Source organism: Rhincodon typus, chromosome 1 (genome assembly GCF_021869965.1).
Source record: "Rhincodon typus isolate 14 chromosome 1, sRhiTyp1.1, whole genome shotgun sequence".
NCBI lineage: Eukaryota > Metazoa > Chordata > Chondrichthyes > Orectolobiformes > Rhincodontidae > Rhincodon > Rhincodon typus.
Genome location: NC_063332.1, coordinates 94,140,085 through 94,151,523, shown reverse-complemented (window position 1 = coordinate 94,151,523; position 11,439 = coordinate 94,140,085). Strand labels below are relative to the sequence as shown.

The following is an 11,439-nucleotide window of genomic DNA, read 5'->3' as shown; positions in this document are numbered from 1 at the left end:
GAACTCTCACTATTGCTCGGTCAAAATTCTGAAGCTCTCTTCCAAACTGCGCTACAGCTGCACCTGCACTAACTGTACTAGTAGTTCATGGCAAAAACTCACAGTGATGTTCTCATGGGGAATAAACACAGGTCTTGCCAATGACACCCACAACATTTGAAAGACAAAAGAAAACATTTGCCATTTGGGTGTACAGTGCACTGCAATTAACTAATTGAGATTTTAAAATGAGTTTCATTGTTTTAATGCCTTTCAATGAAAGAAATACAGTGATCATCAGTGCTGTTTACAAAAAACATTTTCTCATTCTCTGTATGAAAGTAAAAGTTTTTGGTTTGAACATACAAACAAACATCTTAAGAAATTCCCTTTAGGACAGTATTGCCCAGATATTTAATACATTACTGTTGGAAATTTTTGAATGCATTTATCTTGTATAAAAATACATTAAGACAGTAGTTTACATGTTCCCTGACAGATTTGTTCAAAATTTTCACATAGCAAAAAAAATGTAAACATTACTTTCAGAATCTAACATTTGATGAATTACACCAAAGCAAATATTTTTGGCAGATAAGATACAGATAATTTCCAAGTCATTTATACTTCCATAAAAGGAGACATCCAGTTCAATTCAAGCTGTTCCCTTTAATTTTCACCTTATTGCATATTTACAGTGGTTTCAGACAGGTAGTTAGAAATCATCCAACTGGTAGATTAGTTTCTTTATACATTCACTACCAAGATGAAAAGAAGGGCTTTCTGCAATGAAATGTCTGGGTGAAGGCATTGCTCAGGTGGACTATCCTGCCTTGACTTCCAGAACTACTTCTTTCCACAACCACACGAGGCATCTGGACGAGTTGAATGGGACTCTTCCCATCTTTAAGTGCTTGAGTAAGGTTCAAAATCTGGGTACAAAAACAAGGAAAGGCAGAGTATAACTTTTAAAGTCAGTTCCTTTCATCTCATGAGATACGATGTATTCCATCAATTGCTGTAACAAATTGGTTTTTCAGCCATTAGTTATTGCCCTTAAAGATTTTTTTGAGCAGTGACATTTTACCTATGAGAGTTCTGCATAAAAATATGAACTGCACATTAGAACCCTAACTTCTGGGAAGCATGTAAATACACGAGATAAAGCGATCTTCCAAAAACAGTTAAGTGAGGAAAGGCAAATCTCAACAGGGTGAGAACACAAAACTAAGAACAATGGATTTCTTTCAAAAGGGACGATCATTTGCCACAAGGGGGGAAAGATTGGATTTGTTTGTACAGAGCTTCTTAGATGAAAATAATAGACAATAAGATAAAGCATGAGGTAGGGGTAGCATATAGCAAATATCAGGTGGACAATAAAATTGAAAAACAGGTGAGAGACTGGCAACTAACATAAGAACTCAAAGTCTGTGCCTATAAACAATAAAACGGTTGGTAAAAATGATTAGGAGCAAGTCAACTAGGGATCAAAAAGGTATTTATGCACGAGACACAGCTGAAGTTCTAAAAAATGAGATCTTTGTATTCATCTTTAACAAGAAGATACAGTGTCAAAGTTAGTGAATGAAGCTGAGACAATGTGCAAAAAAGTTGATATAGATTTGTCATTGAAATAATAAGTCATCAGGATCAAATGAGATCCAAACTTATTGCTAAAAGGAGGGAAGGATAGAAATTATTTAGGCTCTAGCCATAAGCTTCCAATCGTCCTTAGGTCCAGTGGTAATGCCAGAGGACTGGAGAATTGCAAAAGTTAAAACCTCTTTTTGAACAAGACTGTAAAGATGAGTGTAGCAATATAGGCCAGTCAATGGAACCTGTGTGCTGGGTAAGGTTTTAGAAACAATAATTTGTAACAAAATTAATTAACACTTGTACAAGTGTGGACAAATTAAGAAAGTCACCATGGACTTGTTATGGGTGAATGGTGTTTAACTACTTTGGCTGAATTAGTTGATGAGGTAATAGTTGGGATTGATTAGAATAATGCAGTTGGTGTCATCTACATTGTCTTTCAAAATACATGCATTAAAGTGCCACATGGCATGCTCATCAGCAAAGTTCAAGCTCAAGCAATTAAAGGCAAACATAGCATGGATATAAAATTGGCTGTTGACATGAGAGACTGTAGTGGTGAAGAGTTGTTTTTCACACTGGAGGAAGGTATATAGTTCCCAAGGGTCAGTTATTAGGACCCGAGCTATTCTTGATATTTATTAAATGACCTTAACTTTGGGGTACAGGACAATTCCAAAAAGTGAGGACAGCAAAACTTGGTAAAATTGAACTGTCAGGAAGATAGTGATAGCTTTCAAGACAACACAGACTAGTGGGACAGGTCATAATCCTGGAATTCTTTCCCTAATGTTATCACGGTTGCATCAACAGCAAATGGACTGTGGTGGTTTAAGAAGGCAACACCACCCCGCAAGGGTAACTAGGGATAGGCAGTAAATGCTGGCCAGCCAAGAAATCCCGTTAATTATATATAAAAAAGAGACAGATGCAATTTAATGTTAAGAGATGCACATCATAGTAAAAATAAGGAGGGAAATATGGGGGGGGGGGGGGCAGCATGGTGACTTAGTGGTTAGCACTGCTGCCTCACAGTGCCAGGGGCCCGGGTTCAATTCCACCCTCAGGCTACTCTCTGTGTGGAGTTTGCACATTCTCCCCGTGTCTGCATGGGTTACTCTGGGTGCTCCGGTTTCCGCCCACAGTCCAAAGATGTGCAGGTTAGGTGGATTGGCTATGCTAAATTGCCCATAGCGTTCACAGATTTGTAGATTAGGTGGATTACAGGGGGATGAATCTGGGCTTACTGGGCCGAAGGGCCCGTTTTCGCACCATAGGGATTCTGTGATCTATGATCTATAAAGAAAATAATTCTGAAGGGCGCACAGGGATATAGGGAAAGATCGTTAAAGGGCAGGGTGATTGAGAAAATAATTAAGTTTACATGACCTTGGGATTTATGAACAGATATATATAGAATACAAAAATAAGCAAGTTTGATACATCTTATAAAATACTGCTTTGGCCTCAATGTCTCTTATTCTGGGCACCATACGTTAGTAAGAATGTGAAGGCATAAGAAAAGGTGTAGAAAAGATTCACAAGAATGGCATAAGGGATGAGGAATTTCAGTTACATAGCTAGATTAGAGAAACTAAGGTTTTTTTTTTGAAGAGATGATTAAAAGGAGATCTAACAGAAGTGCCTGGACATGGTAGATATGGAGAAACTGTTCCCATTAGCAGGAGAGAGAACAGGCAACACTGCTTCCTTTTGTTCAATTTATTAAATGGTATCATGGGGAAAAGCCAAAAAACAGTCAAAATTGGGAATGCATTCCCTCAGCAAGTTGGAGGCACATTCAATTGAAACCTTCACAAAGAGAAAGAGCTAGATAATTACAAGGAGAAAAAAAAATCATAGATATATTGAAAAGATGGTAGAGTGGGTTAGTATAGATAGTATGTTGCTGTTGTAAAGAGTTAACATGAACACAATGTCCCATACAGCCCATTCCTACAACCATCCGATGATTCAATGCATATCTTTCACTCACACACTCTTAGTAAAAATTTCTAGCATCAATAAATATCTGTTAGATGTATTAAACTTTTTCTTATAGGATTTGCACAACAGAATTTCAGCTAGCTGATATAGAGGGGTTACAAGATAACCAATGGCCAAACTGCTCCTTGTAAAGTTCTTTGCTCATTGCAATTCAAATAATGTACAATTACCTGTCCTCTCATCACTGACATCTGCAATTCAAAAGTGGGTTTGTCAAATCCTCTGTCAGTCTGAAAAACAAAACCATGTTCATGAGTTCATGACAAATCACTATAAAACTTAAAATTTTCTGCAAGGTCTAGGACACAACCTCAACACTGTAAACTGTAGTTTTAAAAAATGTTATACCAGTATCAAGTTTAGACATAATTTACATTAAGGAAGAAATGTCGACATTAATGTAGCTTGTCACTTTAACAAAACTGCGCATGGAGTATGCTGTTTACTTTTGAAATACAACCTAGCCTGTTAGAAACCATACAAACTGAAAATGAAAAGAAAACAGACAACAGAACAAGTAGTCAAAAACTTCAATGATTTACATGCCCAAAGTCAACAATTTTGATCCTATGATGCTGCTTGGCCTGCTGTGTTCATCCAGCTCTGCACCTTGTTGTCTCTTGACAAATCATCCAATTGTTTCTCAGTCGAACAACAAGCCATAGTGAGAATTCAGTGCAGAGCAAAAAGTGTCACTTTGTTGTACTTCAGCAACAGATTTCTTTTTCTTACATTCCTAAACTAGGAAACTAAGTTAGTATTAGTCCACTAAATTAGTAGCTGAGCAAGAGGCATAAAAACACTTTGTATATAGGAAGGGATTAATCAAGGTAAACGTAGAATCATTAGAAGTGTGCAAGGTTGACTACAATGGAGAATAAGGAAATGTCAGTTAAATAAATAAAGAGTTTATCTTCGTAGCATAGGGACACAACAAAATTGTCAAAAATAAGGGTCACCAAGGATCCAACAGAATTACGAACTTAAAAAGTAAGGAATATCACCAAAAAAATTAATGGGACTAAACGAAAAAAGTCTTTGGATCTGACAACATACATTCTACAGTTTTAAGAAAGGCAGCTGCAGAGATTGCAATACATTATTTTTATCTTCCAGGATTGCTTAGATTCTATAACAAGTCCCTAAGATTGGAAGGCAGCAAGTATACCCCAGCTAATTAAGAAACAAGAGAAAACAGGGAACTACAGACCACTTAGTCTACGAAACACAGGTTAAATACCAGAATCTATTCTTCAGGATGAACAAATAGGGCTCTAACAAATCATATGATTAAGCAGAGATTTAGAAAACGGAAATCATGTTTGACAAACTTAATTCGAGGACTTAACTACTAAAATAGATAAGGCAAACGTGTGGATATAGTGTAATTGGATTTGTAAAAATCTTTCAATAATGTGCCATACAGAAGATTATTGAACAAAATTAGGACTCTTAGGATCGAGAGAATAGCATAGATTAAGGACAGGTTAACAGACAGAAAACAGAAGAAATGATGGGTAATTTTCCGATTGGCAGACAACAACCACCAGGATGTCCACAATGGCCACTTTTGACCTCTTTTTGTTTTACAATCTATGTTAATGATTTAGATTGGGGAACTGGGTGCAAGGAATGCAGGTTTTCTAACAATATAATGTTAGATGGGAAAGCAGGCAGTAAGGCACAAAGAGGCTGTTAAAGATATAGAAAGTCTGCTTGAATGGGAAATAATATGGCTGATAAAATGTAATGTGTGGAAATGTGAAGTTATTCACAGAAATGCTGGACAAACTAATTCAGGCAGACTCTATGGAGAGAAATCGTCAATGTTTTAGACTGTTGACATTTCATCAGCGTTTTGTTGAGTTTTTTTTGGAAGGGGAGAACTGGCTGCTGTCACAGCTGCCAGAGGGCTTTGGGGGAGGGGGAATGCTGCAAAGGAAAGGGAACAACTTTTAACCTACAAAGGAACATTACACTAGCTAGAAGTCAGGAAATCAAATTCATTGAGGTAATGAATTTCTTGAAAAACACCATGAAATCTGTACGTTAAAGTCTGACACATTCAGAAGATATAATAGGTGAAAATGTAACAGATGTTGTTTGAAATGAGTAGGTAAAGTTGCAATAGTCTTACCAGGTCATAGCGCTGTTCTCTAATGGGGGAGTGAAATAGCACGAGAGAAAGACACAACTAATAGTGGTTTACCCCGAGGGTCACACCTTAGGTGAGGGGAAGAGGTTGAGAAGAATCTTATATGTCCGTGTGAGGAATTAGTGTCATTTTGCATCACAAACCAGCCGTCCAGCCAACTGAGCCAAAATCGACGTCTCCTGCCCTAGTCCATTAATTGTTCAATTTAAAGCTGAGATTGAGATTTGAAACAGTCAAAAAAGGGTGGTACAACAAGGTGTAGAGCTGGATGAACACAGCAGGCCAAGCAGCAGAGGAGCAGGAAAGCTGACGTTTCGGGTCTAGACCCTTCTTCCTCAAAAAAAGGGTGGTAACTTCCTAGTTAAAATTTTCCAGCGGTGGGTGTTGGAAATTCATTAGCTGTGACCTCATGAGTGTGCAGGAAGTGAGAAAGTCAGTTATTTTGACAAACTTGCAGTTAAGTTGACATAAAACAACAGGCATAAATACTGTGGTGTCTAGGAAATGTTTTCCTTGTGTGCTATGCCTAAGTTTAATGGAGAATTGAAAATAAATGACATTTATGAATTTGCATTCCGCTTAGGAATCTAAATACACTACAAGCTAAAATAAACACAGAAGATATTGTTGTTACGTGACTGCATCATCTAATAAGGGTTAGTACAAATGTAATGGAGCTCCTGAAAGCCAAAACATAGTCTTGTGAAAACAAAAGCGCTCTGTAGGGATGGCAAACCAGGAGGGCATCAGCTGCTACAGGCCTGTTCACCAATGGTTTGTCAAAGAAGGGCAGAGGAAAAGAAGGTGGTGACATGTTTATGTAGGAAAAGGAATAGAGGACTACAGGAAATAGAGAGAGATCAAGAGGAACACAAACAGAAGGATTGGAAGCTTAAATTGGAGGTGTTGGGAGGGGAAATAAAGTGGGTTAAACTAGATCTTAAATAATAGTGATCAGGACTGTGTATAATAAGATGTTTGTATCTTATTGGAAAATCGCACCACGAGGAAGATTAAACCTTTTGTTTTGGCACAGCTAAGTCTATAATTCCCAGGTTGAGTACAGCATGAAATACATGGTCAAAACTTTCATTTACTCCATATGCCACTGCTGTAAGACTGTGGGGTTTTGATGGCTCTTACTCTAGACTAGGCGATTGCTAATTGTTTTGGATTTTGTCTTCTAAGCTGATTTCCAAGAGTTATATTCTGTACTCATTACTTATGAAACTATTCAGAAGAATCCAAGATCAGAATCAACAGCAGTGACAAACACCTGCAAATTACATAGTATTACACTGTGCGAAATAAAGTTCTTTATACATTCACAAACATTTCAAAATAGTAGCATTTCTGTACACGTAGTAGCTTCAAATTGATTAAACATAATTCAAATATAAACAAATTATCAAAATTAAATACCTTTGCACAGTCCAAACAGATTCATATCCACCAAAAGGCATAACTCTATGAGCCAGTAGGGAAACATTCAAATAATGTTTCTACCATGAGTTTGTAGCAGGTTTGATGGGCTAACTAATCTTTTCTTGTCAATTTTGCCTGTTCAAATGAATATATGGCAACTATTTTGAAAGTGTCATCATTTTAGCAGCGATAAACACAACTACACACTCCTCAGGCTAGTCTCAAATTCAGGCTCAAGAAAATCAATTAAACATACAATTATCTTGAAAAGACTAACATTTAAAGCAATGAGAATTTAACCATCCAATCCACTGGCTTTAAATTTCAACTTCCCAAGAAATATGTATATTTAGCTACCTGTAGCTAAAATTCCTGTCCAGACATGTGTGCGCCCTCTAGACGCAAATAGTGAAATTATATTTTTTATTCACTTATGGGACATCGGCATCATTGGCAGGCTAGCATTTATTGTCCATTTCTAGTTGCCCTTGATGTGGTGGTGGTGAGCTGCCTTCCTGAACTGCAGCAGTCCATGCACTGTAGGTAGTTCAACAATGCCCTGGGGGAAAGAATTCCAGGATTTTGACCCAGCAATAGGTGAAGGAATGGCAGAAGTATCTGCCGTCCTAGTCCTTCTGATGGAAGTGGTCGTGCATTTGGAAGATGTTAGTGATCTTGTAGAAAGTACATACTGCTGCTACCGAGCGTCGTGGTGGAGGGAGTAGATGCGGTGCCAATCAAGTGGGCTTGTGTGTCCTGGATGGAGTCAAGCTTCGAGTCTTGTTGGAGCTGCACCCATCCAGCCAAGTAGGGAGTATTCCATCATACTCCTGACTTGTGGATAGATTTTGGAAGTTAGGAGTTAAGTTACTCGCCACAATAGTCCTAGTCTCTGATCTGCTTTTGTAGCCACTGTATTTATATTGCAAGTCCAGTTGAGTTTCTCGTCAATGGTAGTCCCTAGGATGTTGATAGTTGGGGGATGGAATTCAGTTACGGTAACACTACTAAATATCAAGAGGAGGTGGTGAGATTGTCTCTTGCTAGAAACAGTCATTGAATGGAATTTGTGTGGTGCAAATGATTTTGAAGTGCATTAGAAAACAAACCTTAAAGAGTTCATATAGATCCTCACAAAGGTCCTGAACAAAATTCATATCTGAAATTCGGGCAAGAACAAAGTCTCTTGTCTCTTGCGAAAAAGGAATTTTAGCTTGATGAAGCCAGGCCCAGTGAAATGGATCTATTGGAAGACAAAGCAAAACAAAAACAAAAAATTAAACTGGCCACAAATAAATCATACATCATAATAGTCATACGTTTTAAATTGTTTTATCATTTGACAATCACACTGAGAATATCTTTTTACACAAATTTTCACTTGATCCAATAGTAAAATACGCACATTTAAAAACTGTAGCTAGCACAACTACAGAAGATGCTGAAAAATATAATCCAGTGTATGAAATTTTACCTGAGTACAGGCTTTAGAAAGTAATTGACGAAACAAGGTAACAGATGAAATAGTGAAGACAACCATCAAGGTTTAAAGAACAAAGAGGTAAAACCTTAAAGCTGCGAATTCACGAAATTCAAACAGTATGAAGCACTGAGTAAGAACGGTAAACCAAAAAGAACAGTGCTGCTTAGGCTCCATTAGCAATTTGTCGGGATTTAGAGACAGCAGTTCAGACATTGCAGCATTGGAATACATCTACCACCTCAATATTTTATCTCAATAACATAGCGCTGCAACACATTGTTTATTGCAGCAAATGCCTGATGATGCAGAAGACCCAAGTGTCAATAGTTTAGAAGTATGACCTCCTGTAATCTTGTGATTTACAGATTATAATCTATTACTATTTGTTTTAATGCATCTTTAATTTTGATTGTTGTTGCTACTGCCATTGGTCAACATTGACTGATTTATGTTGCTGGTGAAATAGGTGACTATTGTGAATCATATGCCAATGACAGCACTTTACTATTGTTATAAGGAGATGATTGTCTGCACACAAAGACTAAGTTATAAACTATATACATGATAAGAAACACTCTGTTGGTTATACTTTATAGAATAAGCAACATAACAGAAGCAATCAGGAGATCCTTTACCTGGGAAAAAAAAGTAACCCTCAGCACAAAATTAGGTTTTAAAAATATATCCTTGACTCTAATGTGCAGACTTCCAAAAAAAATGGAAATACATATGCTACAGATGTCTCACATGCTCCCTCATCATTTCATCCTGTCTAAACCATAACAGTCTACATCTGCCATGTACAGATTTTGGTTGGAGTCCTACCAACTATTCGTATAACTAAATCAAACCTGAGATACATGGAAATTCAGCAAATAGCCTCATCCCACTTCAGTAATCTACTTTCCCAGCTCACCATTCCCCTAATCCTGCTCTGAATCCCAGCCTCTGCCAGATCACATCTCCAAATGCTGCCACCAGAAGTCTATTAAAGTTATATTCACATTGAAATCATTGTCACCTTCTTTCACAAGCACTCCAACCTTAAAGAGAGCTCCAGCTTTGAAACAGGCATGGTAAACGAGGAGGAAGAAATTAAGTGCCTGCAACAGGATATTGACAGGACAGCAGGATGCGTAGTCAAGACACAAATAGTGTCTGATACAGAGAAGTGCATCGCAAACTTTATGACACAATTCTAACAAATGTGTAGGAATCTGGGACTGCAAGTATGTTGATCTTTGAAGGTGGCAGGACATAGAGAGACAGTGGTCACTAAACCCTATGGGATGTGTTCTGGTTATTGCTTTAGAAAAGACGTTGAAATCCTGAAAGGGAGTAGAAGCGATTTACCAATTATAAAATCCTGGTAGATCAACTAAGCCCAGGTATACTGTCACAAAAGAAAATGGAATAGAAGTGTTAAGAAAAGTGCTTGTGCAGAAAGTAGTTTTTACACAGTTTGTTTTAATACTGATGTCAAATATGTAATTTTGAATTGACGGAAGATTTTTCAAAATACTTTGGCTATTTGACTTTTGTCATGATTGTGTTTACTTTTAAGTGTTTATGACTGAATCCATTTGCATTTCACATCACGTAGCTCATCAAAAGTTCACGAATGAATATCCCACGAATGAATAAAATTTTTTTAAAATGGGAAATACTTAGATATAGCAACGGTGTTGATTTAATACAATAGCAATATCATAAAAAATGCATTTCACAAGCAAAAGAATTATACTTTCAATTCAAAAAGATGCAAAGTTAAACTTTAGGGTACAAAATTTCAGAAAATATTTTAATCTAAACTGAGAGAAACATGCAAGTAAACAAACAAGTCTTACAGTTAAATGCACTTACAGGCTCTCCACTCATCAGGATGTTTAAATGGAAAAGCCAATCCATTGTCAATAGCCGCAATTTTAATGGCTGGCTCTTTGCTATCTGTCCATTCAGAGTCCTATTAAGCAGAGTAGGCTTTTTTTGAAAAAATGTTTTTTCTTTACATGGTGATTTTCTTTCAGCAATCTACATCATTAGTAATTTCATTAGTTCTATTCAAGGTAATAGCTATTAAATTAAAGAAAGTATCTAGCTATAATATCAGGACCAACTGCACTGCCATCTCAAAAGTACTCAGCTAATTCATCAGATCTCAGATCCTCATATTTAAGGGGAAGAATTGCTAACACATTTATCTATATCAGGGAAGTTATGATCAAGGAGTTTTATATGAATCTATGAACTAATGTTGGTAAACCTTCAGTGGATTGGAGTAAAAGAAAAACATGGAAAGTGAGTAAACCAATTTTCATGGGTTTTCTTTACAAATTAGCACAGCAAACCCTTTAATCAAGTTTCTATGGGGACTGGAGAAATAAACATCAAAAAAATGAGCTGGGTGCTCTGAACTGTGTTAGTCCTGCGAGCTGATATCATTTGAGATTTGTAAAGTTTAGCTATTACGTCAAATGGAGTGAAGACATGGATACAAGCTACTGAAATTAGCCATCTGAATGTGATACATGCAATTCAAGGCTCAATACGGAGTTAAAATATATTTGACATACTTCAATTCCTACCTGAACTAAGATAAAAGATGCCATAACTCCTTTATTTGTCAATTTTTGCTTGATAAAGCACCTTGCTCGGTGCATGTATTAAATTCAAGTTACGTTATAAATGCAGGTTTTTGCGATTGCACTATATTATGCTATGACATTGATAGTTTGTTCATATTTGTCTCAACAAGCAAGATTAACTTAACAGATACGCAATTCAAAGTGCC

At 37.0% G+C, this 11,439-nt stretch overlaps 1 protein-coding gene across 1 annotated transcript in view; it reads right to left on the bottom strand.

The window, feature by feature from the left end:
• Positions 1-228: 228 nt before the first annotated feature.
• Positions 229-11,439, bottom strand: part of pi4k2b (phosphatidylinositol 4-kinase type 2 beta) — a 33,663-nt gene continuing 22,452 nt past the window's right edge. Inside the window, exons 6-9 of the mRNA XM_020531712.2 lie at positions 10,512-10,611; positions 8,275-8,408; positions 3,756-3,815; positions 229-911 (exon numbers count right to left, since the gene is read on the bottom strand). Of these exons, the coding sequence (XP_020387301.2) occupies positions 738-911; positions 3,756-3,815; positions 8,275-8,408; positions 10,512-10,611 (468 nt within the window). The 3' untranslated portion in view covers positions 229-737. The remainder of the gene's footprint in view (positions 912-3,755; positions 3,816-8,274; positions 8,409-10,511; positions 10,612-11,439) is intronic.